Source organism: Aulonocara stuartgranti (genome assembly GCF_965226115.1).
Source record: "Aulonocara stuartgranti genome assembly, chromosome: 16".
NCBI lineage: Eukaryota > Metazoa > Chordata > Actinopteri > Cichliformes > Cichlidae > Aulonocara > Aulonocara stuartgranti.
The window spans coordinates 21,931,268-21,955,291 of NC_138952.1; the positions used below are offsets into that span (position 1 = coordinate 21,931,268).

General features: G+C 40.7%; 4 protein-coding genes across 6 annotated transcripts; 1 reads left to right on the plus strand and 3 right to left on the minus strand.

Moving 5' to 3' along the window:
• Positions 1 to 3,160: 3,160 nt before the first annotated feature.
• Positions 3,161 to 10,800, minus strand: cracdla (cracd like a). Of its 3 annotated transcripts, none has more exons than XM_082508206.1 (10): positions 10,336 to 10,792; positions 9,401 to 9,460; positions 9,061 to 9,205; positions 8,828 to 8,963; positions 8,585 to 8,737; positions 7,042 to 7,293; positions 5,852 to 6,926; positions 4,415 to 5,331; positions 3,921 to 4,035; positions 3,161 to 3,816 (listed from the first exon to the last, which is right to left on the minus strand). In XM_082508206.1, exons 2-10 carry the CDS (start codon positions 9,447 to 9,449, stop codon positions 3,620 to 3,622), a joined length of 3,039 nt encoding a protein of 1,012 aa, XP_082364332.1. In that variant the 5' UTR covers positions 9,450 to 9,460; positions 10,336 to 10,792; the 3' UTR covers positions 3,161 to 3,619. The 3 variants fall into 3 exon arrangements, 2 of the variants coding, with proteins under 2 accessions (XP_082364332.1, XP_082364333.1); XM_082508207.1 differs by having other exon boundaries at positions 9,396 to 9,460; positions 10,336 to 10,352; XR_014271818.1 differs by having other exon boundaries at positions 3,706 to 3,816; positions 4,408 to 5,331; positions 10,336 to 10,800.
• A 2,396-nt stretch (positions 10,801 to 13,196) lies between these two features.
• mitd1 (MIT, microtubule interacting and transport, domain containing 1) lies at positions 13,197 to 16,499 on the minus strand. The gene is made up of 7 exons (XM_082508208.1): positions 16,244 to 16,499; positions 16,037 to 16,138; positions 15,309 to 15,445; positions 14,551 to 14,637; positions 14,339 to 14,451; positions 14,121 to 14,181; positions 13,197 to 14,030 (listed from the first exon to the last, which is right to left on the minus strand). The coding sequence occupies exons 1-7, from the start codon at positions 16,386 to 16,388 to the stop codon at positions 13,935 to 13,937; spliced, it is 741 nt and encodes a 246-aa protein (XP_082364334.1). The 5' UTR covers positions 16,389 to 16,499; the 3' UTR covers positions 13,197 to 13,934.
• A 198-nt stretch (positions 16,500 to 16,697) lies between these two features.
• On the plus strand, positions 16,698 to 19,809 carry mrpl30 (mitochondrial ribosomal protein L30). The gene is made up of 5 exons (XM_082508210.1): positions 16,698 to 17,002; positions 18,400 to 18,486; positions 18,801 to 18,947; positions 19,302 to 19,375; positions 19,523 to 19,809. Exons 1-5 carry the CDS (start codon positions 16,961 to 16,963, stop codon positions 19,653 to 19,655), a joined length of 483 nt encoding a protein of 160 aa, XP_082364336.1. The 5' UTR covers positions 16,698 to 16,960; the 3' UTR covers positions 19,656 to 19,809.
• Positions 19,810 to 20,952: 1,143 nt separating this feature from the next.
• Positions 20,953 to 23,731, minus strand: txndc9 (thioredoxin domain containing 9). Its single transcript, XM_082508209.1, has 5 exons — positions 23,632 to 23,731; positions 22,644 to 22,829; positions 22,185 to 22,303; positions 21,638 to 21,892; positions 20,953 to 21,549 (listed from the first exon to the last, which is right to left on the minus strand). Exons 2-5 carry the CDS (start codon positions 22,815 to 22,817, stop codon positions 21,435 to 21,437), a joined length of 663 nt encoding a protein of 220 aa, XP_082364335.1. The 5' UTR covers positions 22,818 to 22,829; positions 23,632 to 23,731; the 3' UTR covers positions 20,953 to 21,434.
• Positions 23,732 to 24,024: the final 293 nt, after the last annotated feature.

Consider the following 24,024-nt stretch of genomic DNA (forward strand, 5'->3'; position numbering starts at 1 on the left):
ACGTTTAAGCTTGATAAGCTGTTGTTAGAATTTATTTAATATTACTTTCTACACCAGGATCTTTTTCTACGTAGCTGACGGCTGGTAAGTGTGCAGGGGCGGATCTAGCAAAGTTTAGCCAAGGGGGGCCGATAGGGCATTTACAGGGAAAGGGGGGGGGGGGGGGGGGGCACAAAGACATACTCTTCTTTCTTATTCTCATTTAAAATGTCTAGTTTTTAATAATTAATTATCTGAATCTTACACCCAAAGTTTTAATATGATGTAAAATGTATAGAAGTCCATTACTGTATATAGTAACTATTAAGCCTAATATACACTAGTAAGCTATAGTACTTTTTCCTTTGGGAAGGTACCATCTGTGCAGTCTGCAATTCTGTTGAAGAAAGATGTTGAATCTATTTAATTATTCTTGAAAAATAATGGCTTTCCGTGCATTTTTTTCCACACTGCATCAAATTAATGTTGATTACGTCGATTAAGCATCATGAGGTGGAGGGTGGTTCCCTATTTTTTATTTTTTTTTAGTGGGAGTTTGCAACCCTATTAATTAGGTTGCTTATTCTTTAAAATACCAGAATAGGGAGGATGGAGTAGGTTTAAGTTTATTAGATTGATCAGTATTGCTGAACTATGAAATATTTTGGGTGCAGTGTATTTTTTGCATACAGGTATAACAGAATAGCTTTAGTGTTTGTTTGTTTTTTTAAAACTTGAATCTGAACTTATACAAAATGCAGCAAGATATTAAAAAAACAGTTTTAATTAAAAAACACACTATATCGGATTCATATCGGTATCGGACAATATTCAAATTTATGATATCGGTATCGGACATAAAAAGGTGGTATCGTGCCATCTCTAGTAATAAACAAACATGGCACCGTCTCTCTAATTCAAAGATATTGATTTTGTCAAACTATAGCTAGGAGTGATATTACTCTTTATACACATGGCTGAGACAATGACTGTGTAAAAGAAGGTTTCCTGGATGTGTCATTTGTCATAATTTTATTAACCCACAGGACCCCAAATCCACATTATAATCAACAGCTACATTCACCCTGGGAAAAAACGAGTGAGGGAGCCAAACTGGCTCTGGATGTCCCGGTTACTTCACAGTAAATAAGACACAAACACTCTTTAACTCACAATAGAAGTGAAGACCAATGACGTTACATCAGGTTTTATTTAACCTTGTCTTTGTTTAATCTTTGCTAAAGAACATGTGCTCTTTTGCTGGTGACTTCACTTGGTGTTAAAGACAGAAGCTGTACTCTAATATTAAAACAAGTAACTATATTCAGCATTTAGAGTGGACCTATAGGAGGTCTGAATCCAAGTAATGCAAAGAGAAAAGAATCATTTACAGTTCATTCCTTCAAACGTGGAAGTCTGACTTCATGTTCTGAAGTTCTTACTTTTTTTACTCTTTCAATCTGCTCTTCTGCTAACAAGTGACAGTGAACTGTTGTTACATCAGTTAATGTCCTATAATTATCTGGAGTCTAATGCACAGGTGAGTTGTGTTGTTGTTGTGGGTGGCTGGCATGGTGCAGAACTGAATAGCAGACTGACGTGAGTGAGTCAGTTGTATTGTGAGTGCCTGGGCTGCAGGATGGTTAAGGTTGTGATTACCTTGGCAGTGAGTTTTATAATTATGATGATATTCAGGTGCCACACAGAGGACACATGACTGATGACTGGGAACAGAACTTTTGCAAAACTTACCTGGAAGAACACGCAACCTGACTGGGTTTGTGTGACGCAAAGAAAACTGTTTTGTGCCAGCAAACATAGCTGAGTCCTGTAGAAAAAGAAATGGCTTCTCCAGAGGCGTTATGTGGCAGCCAGATAACAGAGCCATGTGGGGATGAAAATCAAATCCAGGTAGAGCGGATTCTTTTTTTCCACTATAGATTCTCCATTAAAGCTGAAAATACCGGCATGATTGTCTGACAACCAGGTGCACAAGATTTTGGAGTAGAGTATTTATAACCTATAGCTAACAATACTTGTTGGCTTCTTTTTCATCTCCCACTTTAACTACAAGATTGTATCAGCATCAGTCGGGTTTGTTATTCCCTCCCTAATAATAATTTCCTTTAAATTGTTTAACCTTAAATTCAGAAAATGTATTGTCGTGACAGAGTTATACTTAAGGCCAGTCTGTGTGCTAAATATTTCAGAATGTAAAGCTCATTAAAAGAAAAAGTGTTACTCTGCGTTTCCCCAGACAACACTAATTTCACAGCTGAGCTGCTGTCTCCTGGGAGCCCAGTGCATTATGGGTTACATCCCAGTGTAAAAACTGTGACATCAGATAACCTTTTTCATACTCTGCAGTCTCCTGATGTCAAAGAGAAGTCCTGTACTTGTTCTTATTATTTGACGCTGCAATTATTACAAAATATATGGCTGTAAAAAGGATTGAAAGTATAAACTGCCTAATTGAAAAAAAATTCAAAAGTTGTTTTATACATTAAAACTTATGAACTCACAAATCTAGCCTCATTTATCTAGCAGACATTAGGAAGTCTAAATGTTCACACTGAGAATCTCTGATGCACAAACAAGGCTGACAGCGACGTCACCCACATAGTCCCAGGAGATGACTCACCTGTGTGGGTGTAGCATGGGCTAACATGAATTATTAACAATGGTACGGGGTTATTATAAGTCATGTTAACAGTGTAAGGCCATGAGAGGTCCTGAAAATGTCAGCTTTAATTTACTTTTTATTTTTTATTACTTTTAAACCACACCCATCTTTTTTAAAGTGTGAAAATAAGGTACCTGTTGATTTCAGACTTTTTAATAAAAAATACCATTTTTGAATCCATGTTTGCTGTAATGCTGTAGAGCTTAGTACAAGGTCTCAGATCTGGCCTGCAGGTGGGGCTGTGGACTAAGTTAGTGAAGAAGTAAACGTCCAGGAAACACCGGCAGACAAGAGGTTAATCTAACAGGTAGCTCGGGACATTTTTCAGCGTTGACTGTCGCTCTCCACATACTGTGTGTTATAAGAAGTTTATTTTTAGCAGTTTGATGGACAATTTCAGGAGATATTCAGGTGATACCAAGTGAATGACTATACTGCGATGTAATTTGACCATTTCGTTTTACTTGAAGTTTAAGTCATTCAATGACAACAACAAACTCGTCCTTACAAATTTATTATTTAACATAAACTTTTAAGAGCTGTGAAATGCTCAATCACATGAAATATTCGTCCTTAACTGAATAACAGCGATCATGATGAACTTTCAGAAGATATTCTGCTTCCCTCACTCTCAATTAAATAGGAGGATTAGGGCCACCGGGAAAAAAAGTGGGCAAAAGTCAGAATTCTGACCTTAATGTGAGAATTCTGACTTTTTACTCAAAATTCTTTTACCTCAAAATTGTTACTTTACGGTCAGAATTCTGACGTTTTCCTCAGAATTCTGGAAAAGAAGAAAAAAAGACGTGCCCACTTTCTTTTTTCCAGTAGCCCTAATCCTCTTCCGTAATTAAACATTAACACTTAAATCCAAATTAAAACGGCATCAAACAACCGGCTGTCTGACAGAAGCGGTTTTAGTCTTTATGATGGGCTCTTCATCGACTCGTGTCCTTCTTAGTCCATGGTCTTATCACTCCAGGCCATTGACTTCCTCTTGGCCAATTCCATCCAGGACGGCTGACCGCTGTCAGACATGGATTGCAGCACTGAGGGCAGTGTGGGTGATGATGACGGTGATGAAGAAGACGCTGCATTTTTCCGTGACCATCTGTCCTCACGCGACCTTTCTGCAACGTTGGTGGGGCTTAACTCTAAAAAACGAAACGCAGAAAAAATCTAGGTCAAATGGGTTCATTAAGAATATTAAAAAGGTGTTTGTACAGCAATGATTTATTATCACTCTGAGCAAACACACCTGCAAGGTTTACTGCTTGTCTTTCATCTGTATCTTTGATCACAGGTGCGTTTTTTGCCAAGGTAGGGGATTCACCTGATCCCTGCATGTCTGTATGCGTTTTCCTCAATTCCACCTAAGAACACACATTCAGGACAATCTTGTCAGTTCAAAAAATCCCTATTATCTGTTCATGGCCTGCATTTCAACCACCGTGAGAAAGTGCCATAAAAAGTCCAGAAACAATCATAAATTTAACCTGCTAATAAACCCAGTCAAAATCATCAGTTCCATTGCAATAAAACAATATGTTGGTAGCCACCAGGACACCAAATGAATGACGGACACATGCTAGGCTACTGTTATAGTTGCCAAATAGAGACTTAGAGATTTTTTAAACATTTATATTTTCAAATGGGCATTGATCTGACTGCCACAGACAGCAAGGGGAGGTCAGGCAGCACTGTGAGGATGGCAAATGATATGAAAGATAGTTATAAAGAAGTACCACAAACCCCCTTGGGTCCAGGTGGTGTGGTCCACTCTCCCCGTCTCTCTAAAAAAGCAGCCTTCTCGCTTACAGAACCAGACCAAAATGCTCTTCGGCTTGTGAGTGGCGGAGCCTCTTTTTGCTCACTGGCTTCTCTCTCCCCTCTTCCTGAGGCAAAAGCTGAAGCAGAACCAACAGCTGACGAGGCTGCGGGAGCTGAAGTCTGCGCTGAAGGTGTGGGCTTGAGCTGCTGGGCAGACTGGAGACCTCGATTGCTCCAGGAGGATTGCTGCTGGCCTGAGGAAAGGTAAGACTGCGCAAGAGACTGTGTGGCGCTGCCTTGTGCAAGCTGAAACGAGGTGTCTGTTTGTGAAGGGGAGCGCAAAGGAGAATGGGTTGTCCACGGATTGGTGGTTACCACTGAATGTGAGGCAGACTTAGTTGTGTTCATCTGGTCTTCACTGGTGTGTTTTGACATTTGTGGATCTCTGGAGGCATTGGACAGCACAGGAGATGCCTTCTGTTGCAGAAATCCTGGTGATGTTTTGACAGTCTGTGCTTGGCTTCTGCTTTGATTCGTTTCTGCCGATGGCTGCTTTGCAGCTTGCACAGTCTGTGTCCGTACTTGTGTAAAAGTCTCTGTTGGATTTGTGGGCTGCGCTTGTGCCTGCGGTCGTGCTGAAGATTGCATGTTTGCCTGTAAATTTCCTGCAAAATCTCTGGGGAATCTACTAATGAAAAGCTGTTGAAGGCTCTTGGTTTTTTCCATGGCCAGAGCCATCCAGGACACCTCAGATGAGGTCGCCTGCGGGGCAGGTTGAGGCTCCCGGGGTGTAGCTTCTGCTTCTTTTAGGTTTGCAGGCGTCGTCTGAACGTCGGACGTTTCGCTGGCAAATGGAGCATTATGTTTGACTGGAGGAGAGAAGCCAGATGGGGTTTGATCTAAGGGAGACACACAAATCTGTTAGATACGCTCGGCAGCACTGTTACCGTTAAAGTTTGCCCGGGTGGTATCTTAATGAGTACAAAGTTCCCCTGTGATCAGTAAAAATCTTATCTTCCTAGAGTGATTATTTACCATGTTAAACAGCAACAACGGTGCACATCTGTGTAATATTAACTCTGTAATCAAAGAGATAATGGCTGTGAGACGCTGCTTCACTATCAGTGTAAATTTAAAGCAGATCTCCAAATTAAACATCAGCTTCTATAATCAGCGTGATATTTTGACATTATGTCAGCGTTATGCTATATTATTACATATTTATTTCAATCTAGTCTTCATTTTATTTTATTTTATTTTATTTTTACTTTACACATTTTGCCTAAATTCTTTAGCTTTTTCCTTTTAGTTCTAATTTACTTAGCTGGATTTTTCTGAATTTGCAAGACATTTTTAAAAACTATTTTAAGTACTTTCAAACCTTCTACATGGCAATGTCAGGAGCTCTGAAAGACTCACCAGCTGGTCTGACCTCTCCAGAGGAGGATGGCATCCAAGACGCATTTTCTTGCAACTTTTTTTCACTTATTTCTTGGCATTTTTGGTCACCTTGGTCCTCACCCAGTGCTGACTTTGAATGCCTGTTAGAAGATGTATCAAGCCGAAATCGAAGTGAATGAGATGTGGAGCGCAGTTTGACACCGAAAGCTGTTTTTCCTTGTTCCTCCTGGGGCTCCTTTGCTTCCACCGCCTCTTCCACCTCTTCCTGGCTGCTCTCGATCTCCTCCGCCTCAGCAGCGCCTGTGTCTGCAGGTGCATCTTTATATGCTGTCACTGATTCCACCTTTTTGAAGCTGTCACTCCTGTCCCAGGGAACAGCTGAGGTTTTAGGTGGTGCGCCTTCTTGACGAAACCTTCCTAAAGCAAAAGGATGCTCTCTTGGCTCTTTAACTTCCTCCTTTTCCCTGTTTTTCTCCTCCATTTCCCTACTGATCCTGTTCCTGGCTTCAGCTTGTTCCAAAACTCCCAAAAAACTGCCCGATCGGGGTCTTTCTCCATCTCTGTTTTTCGATGCAGTGACAGAAAAGTGGAAAGAGCCAGATCCTTGGGCATATCGTTTAATTCCTCTTGTGGGTTTGCTATCACCTTGAACCTCCTGGCTAGCAGAGGAACACCTGAATGCCATTCCTGAGGCATTATCATCATGAGGCATTAGTTGCTTCTCCAAATCCCCTTGTCTTTGTTCCTTCAGTCCTGACTCTATGAAGGACGAGTGTGGACGTTCACCAGATGCTGAACCCACACGTCTGCGAGGTTTAACTCGAGGTACTTGGGAGGCTACAGTCTCAGGAAGAACGTAGTCCTGTTTGGAGAAACTTTGACTTGTTGGTTTGGGTACCACCTCTGATGTGACCGGTGCCATTTCTGCACATTTTGAAGGAAGACGCTGATGTACAATGGGAACAGCAACTTTTTCTTCTTCTTTTGTTTCCACTGTTACTTCTTCTTGAGCACCAAGATGGTGTTTTAGTTCTTTGACAGGCTCGGGTCGGTCAATGTTGTTCATGGTGTCTAAATGAGACTGAGAGACAGTCTGAAGATAAATAAAAAAAGAGCGAGAGATATGAAGGGCAGGAAAGTGAAGTGGCGGTGCACTATTTGCTTATACAAAGAGCATACAAGAGAGAGAAATAACTACAGCAACTTACCGCGGCAGCTTTCATCTTAGTGCTGGCCCTCTGGTTTCTGGGTTTGATAGACATTCGGTGGCGTGCGGCAGAAGTGTCTAATCGGGAAGCGAACTGAGCCGGTGTTCTAAAATCCGACGGGACCTCAGCAGCAGAAGGAGAAACAGAGGGGACGGAAAGAGGAAAAGCATGGGATGGAGTCGAGGGAAGAGATTTGATAGGTGCAGGTTTGGGGATGGGTGAGAGAGTGCGAGATGTTGGCTGAGATATCGCCTGCAAAGAAAAAAAGGCCAACAAAATCGCTGTACAATCCTGCAAACAATGGGCTAAGAGAAAGAACTACAAAATACAGTGTTTTGGATTATTATGTCAATGTATCACACATGGTTGTGTTAGGATGCCTGGGTCGTTGACCCAGGGGTTTTGAGTTTATTATATTATTTATACTTTCTAGTCTTTGGTTTCTTTGAGTTCTGTCTTATAGTTTATGTCTCTGTCTTCTCTAGCTGCTCTGTCTCCCCTGTCAGCTGTATCCCCTTGTCTAGTTCGCGTCTCTGTGTGTCCTTAGTGGCTATATCCCCATGTCCAGTCAGTGTCTGTGTCTGCCCTGGTCCCACGTCTCTGTTCCCTCTGTTGCAGTGCGTGCGAGTCTGTGTCTTTGTTCAGTCTGTGTTATGTGTTTCCTGTTTTACTTTGAAAGTCCATGTCTGATGTTAATGTGTCTGGTTTTGCTTCCCCTTGTCTCGTTAGGCCTGATTTGCCCCAGCTGTGTTTCCCTCCTGTTACCCATTCCTTGATTGCTCCCTCTGTGTATTTAAGCCCTGTGTTTCTCTGTGTCCGTGTCGCGATCTACCGTTTTCCTAGCTGTGTGTTCTGTCATTCCTCCAGTTTAAGTTTGTTTTGAGTTTTTTAGTTATGTTATATTTTTGAGTACCTAATTAAAGCCTTTTTGAGTTCACGACTGTCTCCGGAGTCTGCACCTTGGGTCCTATTCCTGTCTGCACACAGCCTCACCTAACAGGTTGTTGATAACCTCTATTACCTATCTGATATTCTATATGGAGTGGAGCCAAAGAGGGGCCAGGCTTGCAGGGACACAGTTTAACAGTGCACCTTACATAAGAACCCTCTGGCTCCATCACTGATTCGACTTTTGGAAACAGCATTTCAGATGACAGATTCCTCTCTTGAAGTTTCTGTCCAGTCAATCCCACGTACACCGTAAATCCTCAGGATTTACGGTGCATTAATCTGTGTCTTAAAATAGTCCCCAACATATGCACCACTTTCTCCTGCTTAAATAAAACGTTTTACAGCGACCAGCTGTTTTAGGGATTGCTATATACTGTTTTCTTAAATGATGCTATATAGGTATTTATAACCCCACTTTTTTCAGTTATAACCATAATAGGAAAAAATGGGGGTACAGCGCTGGCCTTTTTTTATGGGATATGCTGAGAATAAAAACATATGATCAGAACACTTTATGCTTGCTTGTTAAATTTAAACAAATGCAAATCCTGCTTTTGAATCCACGCATCATCTAATCAGCAGGATTATGCACCTTTGTAAGGGTTTCCTGAGATGTATTGTCTTCTCCTGAATCATGAGGAGGACTGTGAGGAAGTGACTCCTGGCTGCTCAGATCTGGTGGACGTCTCATTGGCAGGACCATAGGAGGTGGGCCCAAATGCATTTTCTGCTGCTGAAGCGTCATCTGTGATGACAGAGCGCATCACGAGGATTTTAATAGAGTCACTGTTACCATAAGTTTAAACAACAGGCCTAAAATAAAGAAGTGCCGTACCTGGAGAGCTTTGATTTTGCTGTGAACGTTCTCCTGAGATAAGACCCTGGTGGGTTCAGGCTCTGTCATGACCAGGTCATCCAGAAAGATGCTGTCGTGGGACAGTGCCCGCGATCCCATGATGGCCTGTGCGCATCTAAGTGGAGCCAGAAGAAGGACGAGTCAAAGTAAGGACAAGTAAGTGAACCTGAAAGAGAATTTTTCGAAAGGCGTCGTGTCACGTAAACACTCACACCAAATCTTCTTCTGATCCGAGATCTTTTCCTGCAGTGATGTCACTGGCTGACTGGCTGAGTTTGGTATTTCCTTCTCCGCCTGCTCTCTTACTTTTCCCAAAGAGACGAGTTTTCAGATCCTTGATCTTGGATCTTTTACGTCCTAACAGAGATTGAGACCGAGACAGATCCAGGTCACAGCATTTCACGCGCACGTGAACAAGGAGAACTCACGTGCTCTCACACACTCTCTATTTTCTGTTTTCGAGACGTTCTATCAATGAGCATCTCTTTCATATTTCACTTCATGACGATGTGTTAGCACTCTCAGGTTAAACTACGAGACAGATCACCTCACCTGCGACGTCCTCTGCGCTTTCTTCTGCGTCTCCCGAGAAAGACTCCATCGGTCTGATCCCTAAAAGAAAAAAAAAAGTGTAGCGCAGATGACAGTTAAGTGTTCAGTGGAAAACACTTCGCTTGTTGTCTTTGCAGGAGTAAACATGGACTTGAGGTTCAAAGGTTTATTACTGTTCATTATCAGTTGGGAGGGCTGGGTGAGGACAGTCTGTTGTCAAGATGAACAACGTCTTAATCGATGTTACATGTGGCATTGCCAAGAAAAAACACCCCAGGTACTGCAGAGTAGCAAGAACGTGGATTTGAAGCATGGCATCGCACTGTACAGCACATATGATGAACAAAGCAAAAGCTAAAATCTTCCTTCACTGCTTTACCATCTTACTGAGTTGGCGTGCTACTCTATGCTAAAGTCAGTTCCAATTTTTTTCATGAAGACCGGCCTGACATTAGTATATCCCACCTTTTGCAGGGTGCTGGTGTATCTAAGGAACTGTTGTCAACAGAGCATGAGGCTGTATAACTGCCTGATAAGACAAGATGTGCCAGGTTATGGACAAACAAGCAAAGTCCACACTGCACCTCTCATGTCACCGATTACACCCTTTTCACTCGATCCTCAAAAAAGTTGCGATCAGTTTAAGCAAATCGATTTAAACAGTATGTAAACCTCAGACTTGATTTCCTCTCCGTAGTGAAGTGCTCCCTGCGGTTTCACCGTTCACTGAGCTGAACTATAGCTCCCAGAGAAACAGAGGATAATCTGGTGGATTATTGACATTGCAGAGAGATTCTTGTAAGATTTCACAACGCCGTAATGATCCACAACGCTGCAACATTTCTCCACCAGGTGACATTCCCTGGGGGAAAACACACACGCACTCCAGATGGGGAAGGAGGAAGAAAAAAAAAGAAAACAACGGCTGAACTTACCAAAAATCTAAAACCAAGCACCTCAACTTGTCCCTCCTGATCGTCCTCCTCTCTTCACGGAGCGGTCTTGTATCAGCTGTGTCCCTGCCTTAATGATTAAACCTCAGACATACCACATCTGCAGACGGAGGGAGATACCGAGGGAAGGGAGTGAGGGAGGTGGGAAAAAAAACAGGCTGGGAGAAAAGAAAGAAAGGGAGAGAGAGAGAGAGAGAAGGTCACTTCCTGACAGGGTGAGCAAATGCACAAGAGAAAAGAGGACAGATGAGAATGTGTGTGTGTGAGAGAGAGAGAGTGAGAGAAAGAGAGCGAGAGAGATACTCTATTACATTAGTGGCACACTGTGGCCCTCTGTGCTAAGCTCCTTATAAAACGTTAACCTGATTTTAGACCCAGAAATGAGAGTAGAGGGTAAAAAAATAAAAAATAAAGCTCCAGCTGGAAAGAGGACATGAATATAGGAATTATGGCTCATAGAGCTGTTTACATATTGCACAGGCTCGCTCACGCCCTTCCGATGATCAAAGAGCGGAGGCTATGGGTGTGCTGTGAGCGTTCAGAAATGAAATAAATAAATAAAAACAAACAGGAATCAGCCACCTCCCAGCACGTCACATCATTTTCACCCAAGACTGTTTGGCCACAGTCCTGAAGGTGCGGTCTTTGAAATGTTCGCCTGGGACCTTTGCTCCTCTATAACTCCCGCACACATTTTTCACGATTTGTGAGACGACGCCTTGTTTCGCAGCAACGAGATGACACATTGTTCCTGCGAGTCCTACTTCCTGCGCGTTCACACAGGACAGTACTGGGAGATGGGAGAGCTAATCTAGGCCACTGGGCTACAATCGGCGAGAGGGAGGGCCTGCAGGAATTGGCATGCGAACGCTTGCATCTGCATCCATGTGTCTGGAAGCTTGGCTGAGCAGCATCTCCAATGAGTCTCCTTACAGATAAATCCTCGTCTCTCCCACCAGAACCCACATCCAGCTGGGTAACATCTGGATTACATCCAACGGGACACATGCACCGTGATAAGAGCCCACAGTGACATAACAGTCTGGGATGTGGTTTTATTTAATTCCCTCATTCATAGATTTATTGTCCATAATCTACACATAAAGGAGAATACACACACAGGCTTATTTTTATCTTATAATAGGGATGTAATGTGATTATGGCTAATATCTGCTATCATAGGGAGGCTGTTTGTAGATAATAAAGCATCATACACGTTTATTGCACTTTCTGCTTTTGTCATCACAGCATTTGTCCCCCTGACAGAAAGAAAGCAAAGGTACTGATTTTTAGCAGTATATGGCAGTCTCTGATTCATGTGGTGTTGCGATGGATTATAATTTCTTCCTCTCACAGGCCAGATGAGGGCTGTGCATATCGAGATTAAGGCCGATAGATAATCCGATCACAGCGCTGTTTGAAGTCACGAGGGTTACCATTCATTCTAGCAAATGTGAAAAAAATGTGAGGGAATTTTCTTTGGGGTTTTTCATTTTTTCACTTTTATAGACGACTTTTTTTTGGCAAGATGTTTCCATTGATTCACCCAAGAACAATTGGCCGATATCTGAAACCACTGAACAAGCTTTCCCCTGCAGCTTATCTGTATTTAGTTTGGGATTCTGGATTCAGATAAGAGTTTGATGGTAATCGTTAACTAGACATCAGTGTCTTACATGCATGAAATGTTGCACCAATACAGAGCCAGCAGAAACAGAAGAAGCTATGGCTACAATATAGCTTTGGGACATAAAAATCAGTCAAAGATATTAAACATGTACATCTCCGGTAATTGTAAGTGTTAATAACCTTATCCAGAATTCAATAATTGTGGAAATATGTAGGTTTTTAAGGAATCATGAGTTCAGTGCTCCATGACTGCTCAATCTGCTGATCAGTGTAATATGTATGAAAGCTATGAAGCAGGTGGTGAATGTGCCTTAAGCTTAGACTTTGTTGTAATAAGAGTCAGAATGGGATTTGCAATGTTTGTGAACTTGTTACAGATGTAAAGACCTATGTCTGAATCAAATACAGTGTGTATAAGTGAATGAGTGGTTTTTGATGGATATAATCTGACTGTGTGGAGACTATGACAAGGTCTGATCTGCACTGACCTGCATCTGCTCTTTTTTTTTTTTTTAAGTCAGATTTTTATTGTTGGCAAATGTTTAGTTGAATCAGAGGACTCAGTCTTGTCTATCAACGCTTCATCAGACAAGCTACGATAAAATTTGACCAATCAGGAGTTGGCAGTTCGTCTTGTAATCAGAAGGTTGCCGGTTCGAGCCCTGGCTCCGACAGTCTCGGTCATTGTGTCCTTGGGCAAGACACTTCTACCCGTTGCCTACTGGTGGTGGTCAGAGGGCCCGGTGGCGCCAGTGTCCGGCAGCCTCGCCTCTGTCAGTGCGCCCCAGGGTGGCTGTGGCTACAATGTAGCTTGCCATCACCAGTGTGTGAATGGGTGGATGACTGGATATGTAAAGCGCTTTGGGGTCCTTAGGGACTAGTAAAGCGCTAAACAAATACAGGCCATTTACCATTTTTTAGTCAGTTTTCCAAGTTCACAAAATCTTTTCAGTTAGTTTAATTTTTTTCCAAGTCTAGTTTTTGTTTTTTAGTTCAATAAAATGTTTTAATTCTAGGTTTTAGAGTAATCCTCCACCCTAACCCTATAATAACCTGGAAAACAACCAGCTGATTACCATAAACACTTTCTGTAAGTGCACCTTTCTGTGTAACTCTACCCACTCTCGTCCTCTTGGTCACTGTTTTCATTTTATCTGTGTCTTGGACTTTTTTATTCTGTAGAAAACAAGAAAGCATCTCACAATCTTTCAGCACACTTTGGTCAGTTTTAATATTTATTCTGCATTTATGTATTATAAATAGTTTAAAAACTGTTACATTTTATTCATTTTTCAGTACAAAACGATATTCAGGGCCATGTTTGGTTTCTTTAATCTACTAATAGAATCAGGACGGTACATTTCCAGTCAACTGAAAAGGGCCTAATGTTTCATTACCTAGAGGTCCAATTACCCATCATAAGCAATTCATTTAAAAAGGGCCTAAAGTTGGCAATCCTGTAACACATTTTACTATTAATGCGTTTTAAATATGTTTTGGTTTTGTATTTTTAAATTTAAATTTGATTTAAACAAAAATACATTTTTAATTGTGTAAAGTAATCTAGAAAAAATGTTTTGAAATAATTAATTTCCCCCCAAAAAGGTCTCTGTAGAATTACAATCTGTGGAAGTAAAAAAAAAAAAAAAAGATAAAAATATCCATATTTTTCATAAATATCATAGAAAACGGAAAAAAAATCATAGAAAACTGAAGAACTGAAAACTGAACTTAAAAATTCACCAATAGCAGCGGCAGTACAGTTAGCAGAAATTTAAGACGTTCCAGTGCAGCAGAAATCAAACAGTAACCCATCTTGTTATAAAAGTCAGTCCCCAGACACCCGCAAGCTAAAGCAAATCCTACAATACTGTAGATCTGCTTGTGTTTGGAAGGCAGGTAAGTAAATTAAACGGCTTGGCAAAAAAATAATCATTTTAGCTTTGTGAGTCTCATAGAGTTTTTGTGTGTTTGGTGTGGAAAATGTCTACGGTGGTCTCCTGGCACTGCCTGAGGTCATAGTCACAGTATCCAACAGAGAATCGGCCCTGCGAGACAAACGACAGAAAGATCTCGTTCACTTTAGCCACTCCATACTTACAGATGAATACTAATAAGTATATAATGCGTAGTCTCACTTTAGGTCTCTTGAAGTAATCCAACCCTCTTCCAATTTTTATGATCCAACCATTATCGAACCTAAAAATAAAATCAGGTTTAATTTACTGGGATAAAAGAGACCGTATTTTGAGCAATGGAGTGTTAATGTAGAAGTGAACATCAGATGTCACAAGGATGAACTTCCTCATGCTGCACGTATGTGGCTGCTGTAAATGAGGAAAATCTGCAGGTGTACCTGATCTCCCGGTCATGGATAGTGGAGGAGTACTGCAGGTCTAGAGTCACTCCGTGAGCGCTGAGACTCTCTTTCAACTCGGCCAGAGCGCCGCTCTGCTGGCCACTATCAGCCTGCGGGACGGGAAATGACAGTATAAACTAAACAGAGAAGACAGCAGTGGCTGCTCAGCTTTGACTATAAAATGCAGCTCTATTGTGTGAGTAACTCACTTCATCCTGCGACGTGAGGAGGTGGATCTTGTTCACCTTGCAGGGGGCTTTTAGCAGCATCTCACAGAACCGAAGGAAGTTGTACAACTGTTTGTGAGAGGAAAGGCGAGGGCTTTGTTTGGCATATTATATAAGGTTGGTACAGTTTAGGGCTGATTTTTAAATCATAAACATAAAATTACAATTATTTATTATAAAGTCCTAGTCAAACTAATAAGGAGAAAGCTGCTTGCTTGCAGCTTGCAACACATGATCAGAGAAAAAAAAGATTTTCAGTATATGCGTTCAGGCTTTTATCAAACACATCATCCACATCATAACTGAATGTGTTCCTCCTTTTCCCATACACGACCTCTACAAAAAGTTTAATTAAAGTCAGCTTAGCAGTCTTTTCATAACCTACCAGACAGATTTTTATAACATTTGTTTGTTTAACTTCAACTAATCTGTGATAGTTCTATTAATCAATAAATCTTTCAGCCATCTAAATGTTGAAGGCTTTCTGGCCACAGAGAGACCCTGGCGCAGACCAGGACATGTTAAAGAGATTATGTCCCCCCTGTCGGCTGCTCCTGCTACCCAAGGCAGAAAATGTATACGTGTATTGCAGACTTAGTCCTCTAGTATCATTCTATTGGTATCAAATTAATGGATAAACTCATTAAAGATAAGCTCCAACCTCTGAACAAAGCCTGATAAAAGACTGATGACAGAGTGGAATGAATAAAAACCCCAGTTAATGAGGACAAAACTCTTACTTGGTGGGTGTGCCGTATGTACGGGTCCTCCACCCAGACTTCAGTGAGAGCGCTGCTGATGTATGGCTTGAACAGAACCTCATAGCTGTAACCAGTAGCATCCTCTGATATTCTTATCTGCTCGTGGTACTTCCCATCTATCAGGGAAGATAAGAGAAACACAAATTTTGAAAACCCCCTTCTTTAGCTGTGGCTCTTACCATATATTTTCCCCCTAAATCTAAAAACTTAACCAGCACAGTCCTACACTGGAATAGGATCCTGCCTATAAGAGATACTAGACATAATTAGATTTATACATAAATGTAAGGGATATAACAAAACAATAAACAAGATTTTGGTTGTTGAGAAGATCGCACAGTCAATATTCAGCTAGAGCTGGATTACAGGGCAAAGTGGGCTTCAGCAACCCAAATCAACAGGGTCAGTAAGATTGTGCAAATTATTAATTTGGTCATATGCAACACTGAAGCACCTTGTTCACCTGATTTGAGTTCTTGCTTGTGTCAAAATTACCACAAAGTTCTACTTCTTGCTCCCTTTCGGGGTCGCTACATCTACCTCTGCCCCTTGGAGCTCCACTGTTACACCTGTCTCCCTCTCATTTACACACAGGTGCTACAGGTCTAACAGTCAAAACCACTGCAAACAAGAGGCTCAGTCGATCAGGGTAATTCATCTTTGCCCGGCCCACTTTGCCCTTTTTTGCTCCATTACTGGCAAATTACCTTCCTTCATCTGATTCACATGAACTTTGATTTGCTCTGCTCTGTCCATGTAGCCCTTTATCTTCTCTCTGTAGTGTCCTCTCTTTGAGTCATCTTTTACAGCTGCTCACAGGACAAAGAGAACATTAAAAAAAAGACGTTCAGCGTAATTCAGGGCAATGTTTAAAATATGTAATTATTAATATTTATTTATTTTTAAAGGAGGACCTTTTAACGCGTCCATAAGCAGCTGGATGCCTTCCTGGTAGCAGATGAGAGACTCCTGGAAACGTTCGCTCTGGTCCAGCTCCACCGCTCGCTTCAAGACAGACACGGCGGACGCCTCCATTCCCGACAGGTGGTTTTGTGTCATTGTTCTGTCTTTCAACTGTCTTTTAAGACCTATATAACTCTAAATAAACCTCACGTTTCACCAGTGACAGGAAAGAAGCTGAGAGAAGTAGCGCTACCCACGAGTGCCCCATAAAAATAACTCCCGGAGAAACGTAATGACCTTGGTTAGAAAATTGATGGTTATGTATTTTTTTTTTTTTATAAAAACACACAGTTAAAGTATTTTCAGTTTTTATTAAGTCCAAATTTATTCAAACAACATATTTATCACACTAGAAAAATTAGGGTAGGAACAATGTGCAAATTGCGGTGCTCTTGAAGAGGCGGTGCTCTTTTAATGTAACTCCCCGACGTTTCCGGTTAAGACGGCGGAGAGAGAGGGCTTGACAGCAGCGTGACTCTCCTGTTTCACTGCTGTTTTCAGTGCCGAATTAATGTTTAAATGTGCGAACTTGGTAAATTTGGTATGATTATAGGTCAGTTTTTCATAGCGGTTAGTTAGGCTCGAGTTCCGTGTTATTTAGCGGTTAGCAAGGCTGTAACCTTGTCTCGTAGCCCCTGTTAGCTAAAGAGCAGCAGAAGGAACACAACATGTCAGCTGTCTGTCGCAGTTTGAGCTTTTTATCAGTAAAGGTGGGTACATCACTGCACGTTTTTAATGTTTCAGACTTGAACTGTCTACAAAGTGTTTCGTACATCTTGAAGTTGACATACGGGCTCATTTAGTTTAACGCTGCTTGAGGAAAAATCCAGCTAAACCTGAAACCCAAATCAGGGATGGGACTTGGAGAATAGTTACTGGATTTTTCTAGGTTTACTGGATTTATTTATTTTGTTTGCTAGATGACTGCAGTGCTGAATTTTAGGACGCGAAACTTTCAAATATAATGACCAATGTCCTGGATACATATACAACGTGCTCAGTTATGTAAAAAAAGAAAAGAAAATGAGGCCATTGTAACTAACTCAGCATTAATGAAACTCACTTGTTGTGTGAAGCCACTGGGCTTCTCTGCACCACTATCCAGTCAGCTGTGATGTGCACTAGGCTACATTTGCTGCAGAAAGTGCTCCAAGTATTAAAGTTAGAACTTTAATACTAATATTGTCATCTAAGATTCAGTTCAGGTTTATTTTATATATAGCACCAGTTCACATCAAAAATCGCTTCAATATGCTTTAATTCAATTCAATTTTATTTATATAGCGCCAAATCAAAACAAAAGTCGCCTCAAGGCGCTTTATGCCGTAAGGTAAAGACTCTAGAGTTCAACTAGCCCCCATGAACAAGCACTTTGTGATGGTGGGAAGGAAAAACTCCCTTTTAACAGGAAGAAACCTCTGACAGAACCACCTCATGGAGGGGCAGGCATATGCTGTGACTGGAGAGGGTGATAAGAGGAAATAGAAGAGAGAGGGGAAAAAAGCAAAGAGGTAGGAAAAAGCAGACTAAGGGAGAGAGGGAAGGCAAAAATGTATGTATGCAATAATGACTTGGTGCAGTGGTGTGTAAACAGAAGGGGAGTGAAAAGAGACAAGTGGAAGTGCTCAGGTGTATCAGATGTATGTAAGGAGGAAGAATTTTATATCTAATTCTAGATTTAACAGGGATCCAGAGATGAAAAGCTAATATGGGAGGAATGTGCTCCAATTTCCCTTTTGCTATTAGCTGTTTGGAGTAACACAAATCCAACAACCTGACCAGAGTCAGGCAAAGCATAAATCAGTAAACGGATAACTACACATGACAAATGTTAGGGAAATCTGTTCATATTTTGTGGATCTGAAAGATAAAAACAAAATATCTGCTGATGTGTCAGAATATCAGATTTTTAAATCATTAAAAAAACAAAAACAACAAAAAAAACTTTTGTTCCCTAAAGAAAAGAATATCTACCACCAGTAACAGCAATCTATCTCTGAGACTTAACTCTACAGAACTTTTTAGATTTTCTACATATGTAAGTAAACACATTTTCCTTGATACTGGGCTTTGCTTTTTACCTTCTCTCTGTTTGCATATGTTACAGACCCTGACAGAAGCTCCAGTTTTGTCACCTTGTGCATGGTATGTGTCAGCAAGAAGCAAATTCTCCAAATCCAGAATCCCACCAGAGGTAAGAATAAATTTAGAATCTATAATGTTGTACATTTGTAAAGTAATTAGCAACACTCAAAGTATGTAACGTCTTGTGGCCCTACCCATGTGTGTGTCAAAATATAATTCTTTTACATTAATATTTATTTGGATTAAGTAAGTTTGGGTATAATTCCAGCAGGTCCAGTAGACACAATGGTTTAGGTGGATTATTAGCTACTCAGCATTTTTTTTTTTTTTTTTTTTTTTTTAAAGTGTTGCTTTAGGCCCGTCATTACAGATGAATCCTGCCATGGAATAATGATAATCCTTTATTCTGTATTTTCTTAACAGATTTTTGCTGAGCGATCGAAAGAGCACGAGAAATATGGTGGTGATCCAGACCAGCCGCACAAGCTGCACATAGTGACGCGGGTCAAAAGTGCGCTGCGAAGGCCATACTGGGAGAAAGAGATAATAAAACACCTCGGGCTTCAAAAGGTAAAATTTCTGTCATGGTACAGGACCCCAAACTGGGTTCCCTTTTTGTAAAGGCTACAGATCGTTTTTGTTTTCCTTTTGGATTAACTTAATGTAACCGGATCATGTTCAATGTTTTTTTTTTTTTGTTTTTGTTTTTGTTTTTTTTTGCACATACAACAAAACACTGCTGTCAGCTTTAGTTCAGGAATTTCCATTTAATTCTTTGTGTCTTTCAGCATCTTTCAACAGTGACTTGTACCCTGAAGGAGCTCTGATCAGGATAAATGATCTGTACAGAGTGTGTCACCTCATGCAGACGCTCACAGCCTTTATCTTTTGGAATAATTTTCTCTGCCTTTGTCTCGCACTTAGGCTCACGTCCCTGTAATTCATAAAAATACTCCTGCAGTCAACAGCCAACTGAAGTTTGTCAAGCACCTTGTAAGGTAGGATTAATTAACCAAAAGTAGTAACACATCACTCTTAAAGTACTATTAAAAAAAGGTTAGTTTTTTTTCAAATTGAGGTTGCCTGAGATGCCTACATATCTATACTGTTATATCTCCTTTGCCATCTCTTTCTGATACCTTCAGGATACAGCCACTAAAGACTCCCTATGGGCTCCCTGCTGAGCATGACATGGCCGATGCATACATCAACAGCAAAGGAGAACTTATTGTACACCACCTCCTCCAACCTGTAGACAACAAGGCAATCGAATCTTAGCTCCACTGTTGCGTGTGTGAATGTCCTGGAAAATGTCCTGTTGTCATTCTCTCTGCAGTGAGAGAAAGCTGTGGCACCAACCAGACTTCTTGATTGCTGTTTCCTGTGTTTTGATGCTGAGCTGCAGATGAATATGATTAAATGTTCTCATCAACCTGTCTCTCAAATGATTGAGCAAAGTGCCATCCTGATGAAGCAGGAATACTGACATTAACGTCGCATCTGAAAAATTCAACTCTGTGCAAACCCACTGTTCTAAGTTTGAGTTAATTCAGGAATTACTCAAACTTTTCCAGAAAACTTGATTTATTTTTATTTTTTCTACATATCAACAGTTTAGCAATTTGAATACCAGCATATTAATTTTACAGACAGCTAGTAATTTGGTAAAAAGTGTAATTTGGGTTCTGAGATAATTCAACAACAGTTAGTGGTTCAGATTGTTAAAATTAAAAATGACTTCCTAAATCCCAAAGACAAGTTTTTTGCTCACCACCTCAATTGTATCAGACTGCCAAACAGTTATTTATAGAAATCGAGGGCCCCCTTTTGTGTTGCGGTTTTTAGTTTTGTAGTAATGCTCAACGTGCTCAGCATAGCACCAGCCAGTCTCATCAGCTACAAATAATCCACGCCCATAAAATGTTTTTAGATGGTTATAGTTTTCAGTTTAAAGACAAAAACAGCAAATGGGAACTCCACCTATTTTGTTTTCTAAGAACAAAGGCTCACATAAAAACATTGCCAGTAATTATACTGGCCACTTCATTAGGTACATATGGTACACTGTTTGCTAATCCAAATATTTAATCAGCCAATCACATGGCAGCAACTGCATGCATTTAGACATGGTCATTACAGCCTGCTGCAGTATCAGAATGCCTCAAGGTGATTGAGTGTGCCATGGTTGTTTATGCCAGACAGTGTAGTCTTGAGTATTTCAGAAACTGCTTATATTCTGGGATTTTCCAACACAACCTTCTCCAAGGTTGTGTACCAACAGAGCATCATTTAAACACTACAACCTACCCAAGTGTTGTTGATCACAGTCCACAAATCTTCTGATGCTTCCATCTGTGTAATCTTGTGAATATAGACCAAAATCTCTGAGGAATATTTCAAGCACCATGTTCAACCTATGCTATGAAGAATTTAGATTGTTCTGAAGACAAAAGTATCCAGTGAGTTTAAGGATGTATTATTTTCATCCATAAAGGCAACATACAACTCTTGCAAATACGCTGCCTCTAACCCTGAAGAAGTAACACAAAAAATACACAAGCAGTTTTTTTCCCCATCTTTTTCTTGTTTTTATTAAGTCTGCATTAGTTAGGTCAAACTCATGCTACCATGAAATGTCATGTAAAAATTTATTTTGCTCTTCAAAGATGATCTTGGCACTCACATGCACCATGAACTTGGTTCCAACACGAGACGTACAAAGGTTACAGGAAAGTGCGTGAGACAGCTGTCTACAATAAATGATTACACCTGTAAATCAAGAAAAACAAAATACAGCTAACAGCTAGTGGTTGCTCAGTGTGCTCCCTTGTTCATGAACCATACATTTTATTACTCAGATATTCCAATATAAATCATGGTGGATAAGTCCTTAAATAAGGCTGAAACAAACATGCTTTTTAAATAAAATGAATCAGTGGATTGCGTTAGTAATTTCTATTTTTTTAATTAAGAGGGAAAAAAGGAAGTGGGCTGTCTGCTGGAGTTTTAGTAATGAGGTAGCCCTGAGAGAGTAAACCCGAACACTGTCAAGCCTCTTCAGTCATCTTCAGAATCAGAGTCGTAACCTCGCCCTCTGATGGTTTTCTTCTCCACTTTTGTGAACTTTGTTCCTGATCTCTGTGTCGCTGTTGGGGGCTCCCTCAGGTTGCCACTAGAAACAGGAAAAAGGGATCATGTTAGATAAAACGTTTTCATTCACAACACATAAGGTGCTCGAGTGAGTCTACTGCACATCTCACCTGTAGTTAATAACGTCCGCACAGCCAAGTCTCCATTCGAGCATCTCTGTGGTGAACTCGTCCGTGTTTCCCAGGTCAGTGAATCCGACCACATAGTCCTTTGTTTTTCCATCAATAAGCAAAGCCAGAGTCGGAATAACTTTGATGCGCAGCCTCTCTGTCAGAAATGGGGCTTTCTCTGCATTCAGTTTGATGAATTTGGTCTCAACGTGCTTCTTTGCCAAGATGGCCAAGTGTTTGTCGAGGATCTTACATCTAAGGACAGAGCGACAAGTTCAGATGTCTGACATCAACAGATTAATATCTTGGCGACTGAGTAAAAAAAAACTGACGCTAAACAAGGCACAATGTTGATTGTTAAAGGTCAAATTCCCACACTTCACACGTAGGAAATGTCATTTTGTCTGAAAAGATGATTTTAATAAATAAATTCATTAATTTGCAGAACATATTAATTTTCTATAAACTACCTCTGATTCTTTGTTTTGTTTTTTGGACTACATTACATTTCTAATTCATGGTCCTGTTGCATCATTTAGTGACTTACCTGAAGGTTGAATTTCTGTAGAAATGGCACACGACATTCTTGCTGTCTTTCACTTCACTGAAAAAGTCTTTCTCACTGGATATGTCTCTGTACTCCCCATGACCTTTAGACAACCACTCCTGAAAAGCAAAACAAAAGATTACAAATACAAGAAAAGCTATTATAGTGGAGTACAATGAAAACACTCTTTAAAGGGTTTGAATAATAGACCCAAATGCTGTGTAGCCTAACTTCAGAGCAAGGCAGTCTATAAACATGACACCAGGTCTTTTATTGTGATCCTTCAAAGAACTGAGTGACTTCAGTACAAATTGTAGTGTCGAAAGTTTCATTTTTTAGACTAGGTTCTGCTGATGGTGCGGATAAGAAGTGAATCTTCTCAGTGATTCAAATTATTTTATCTGCTTTAAGAAATTAACACAGCAAAATGTTACAGTGATTATAAATTGTCCCACACACCTGCTTCTGTTTTTGGGCCTTTTTTAGTGCCTCTAATCGCCTTTCCTTCAGCCTCTCCAAATCATCTTCATCCATTTCATTCAGCTTGGCCAACTGGGCATCCACCTGCTCCTCCACCAGCTTGGCTGACTGCTCCAAAACTTTTGCTATGATTTCCATTGATTGGTTAGCCATGGCTGCCTGACTCTGTTTGAAAATGGGCAGATAAACAATGGTGAGACATGACACCAGACAGCAGGACAATAACAACATCACAGTGCCTAATATCGATATCAGCTGATACAGGCTTTCTGCAAATGTCAGTGGCTGATGTGTATCCGTCATGTGACATCCACACTGCACTGGCTACAAGTTCAAAGGTAGCGTGATGGAGCGCATGACGACTAGGAAATAGTTAACTTATTCATACGACTTATTTATAAGCTTTCTTTTGCGCAAAGACGCAAAATAAAGAGAAAGGAATCTCGACATCGCCTTTGTTCCCAAATTTTATAATGGGGAAAACCCTGTTTTACCCCTACACTGTGAGCTGGTGTGATCAAGTATGTACAACAATGTAACGTTAGCAACGTTGCTTACACAGAAACTGGTCCGAGAGCTCCTCTTTTAGCTAGCTAACGCCGCAGACAAAGCCAGTAACGGCAGGGGGCACACCTTGTTTCTGCCCGGTGGTGCCTACAGTTAGCTGGTACAGGCACAGACCGTAACTGGGTACCTCTTACGTATCTACAGCTAACTTATACAAACTAAGAAACGTAGCTACACGTACTTCTACACGCCAGCAGTTCAACAAAAATCTCCCTATAAACTCTCAGTCTGCGTTTGCTTGCTATCTTAACTAGCTAGCATTAGCCCCGCCATTGTTAACAAACGTTACAGCAACAGTTTTGGAAACAGTTGTATTGATCCTTTTTTTTTTTTTAATGAACGTCAACTGTGCATTTTGTCGAAAATATAAAGTATAACCAAGCTGCTATTAAATTATTACCTAGTAAAGTGACAGATGCTCGTCAACACAGCCCGCGCACGAAACGTTTCTCTGCGGATACAACGTCACAGCGGGCCCGTCTGACGTCGTGGGAAGTACATCCGGGCAACTCGTGAAATACTACGGGTTAATTTTTATTTATTAATTTATTTTGTGTGTGTGTGTGTGTGTGTGTTATATTTTTTCACGTTGTACTGCTGCTTTTGTTTATAGCGACCCAAAAGCTCAGTTGTCATCTGATGTATTAAAGAAAAAATATATTGTTTGCAGTAAATCCCGTGCTGAAGAATATTTGTAGTTTATATGCAAAACCAAAACATCATGAATGAAGTCGAAATTTCGAGGTAAGACTTGAAATAGCATTTTAAGAGGGGGGGGGGGGGGGGGGGGGGA

Excerpts from the sequence above, each read along its gene's own strand:
- cracdla (XM_082508206.1), bottom strand. The coding sequence starts at position 9,449 with ATGGAGTCTTTCTCGGGAGACGCAGAAGAAAGCGCAGAGGACGTCGCA. Across the intron at positions 8,738-8,827 it reads GCAAAATCAAAGCTCTCCAG|ATGACGCTTCAGCAGCAGAA; the intron begins GTACGGCACTTC and ends CTGTCATCACAG. Across the intron at positions 4,036-4,414 it reads CACCACCTGGACCCAAGGGG|GTGGAATTGAGGAAAACGCA; the intron begins GTTTGTGGTACT and ends GTGTGTTCTTAG.
- mitd1 (XM_082508208.1), bottom strand. The coding sequence starts at position 16,388 with ATGACACAAAACCACCTGTCGGGAATGGAGGCGTCCGCCGTGTCTGTC. Across the intron at positions 16,139-16,243 it reads GCTTATGGACGCGTTAAAAG|CTGTAAAAGATGACTCAAAG; the intron begins GTCCTCCTTTAA and ends TCCTGTGAGCAG. Across the intron at positions 15,446-16,036 it reads TGTGAATCAGATGAAGGAAG|ATGGGAAGTACCACGAGCAG; the intron begins GTAATTTGCCAG and ends CTTCCCTGATAG.
- mrpl30 (XM_082508210.1), top strand. The coding sequence starts at position 16,961 with ATGTCAGCTGTCTGTCGCAGTTTGAGCTTTTTATCAGTAAAG. Across the intron at positions 18,487-18,800 it reads AATCCAGAATCCCACCAGAG|ATTTTTGCTGAGCGATCGAA; the intron begins GTAAGAATAAAT and ends TTTTCTTAACAG. Across the intron at positions 18,948-19,301 it reads AACACCTCGGGCTTCAAAAG|GCTCACGTCCCTGTAATTCA; the intron begins GTAAAATTTCTG and ends TCTCGCACTTAG.
- txndc9 (XM_082508209.1), bottom strand. The coding sequence starts at position 22,817 with ATGGCTAACCAATCAATGGAAATCATAGCAAAAGTTTTGGAGCAGTCA. Across the intron at positions 22,304-22,643 it reads AGGCCCAAAAACAGAAGCAG|GAGTGGTTGTCTAAAGGTCA; the intron begins GTGTGTGGGACA and ends TTTGCTTTTCAG. Across the intron at positions 21,550-21,637 it reads GCGGACGTTATTAACTACAG|TGGCAACCTGAGGGAGCCCC; the intron begins GTGAGATGTGCA and ends TCCTGTTTCTAG.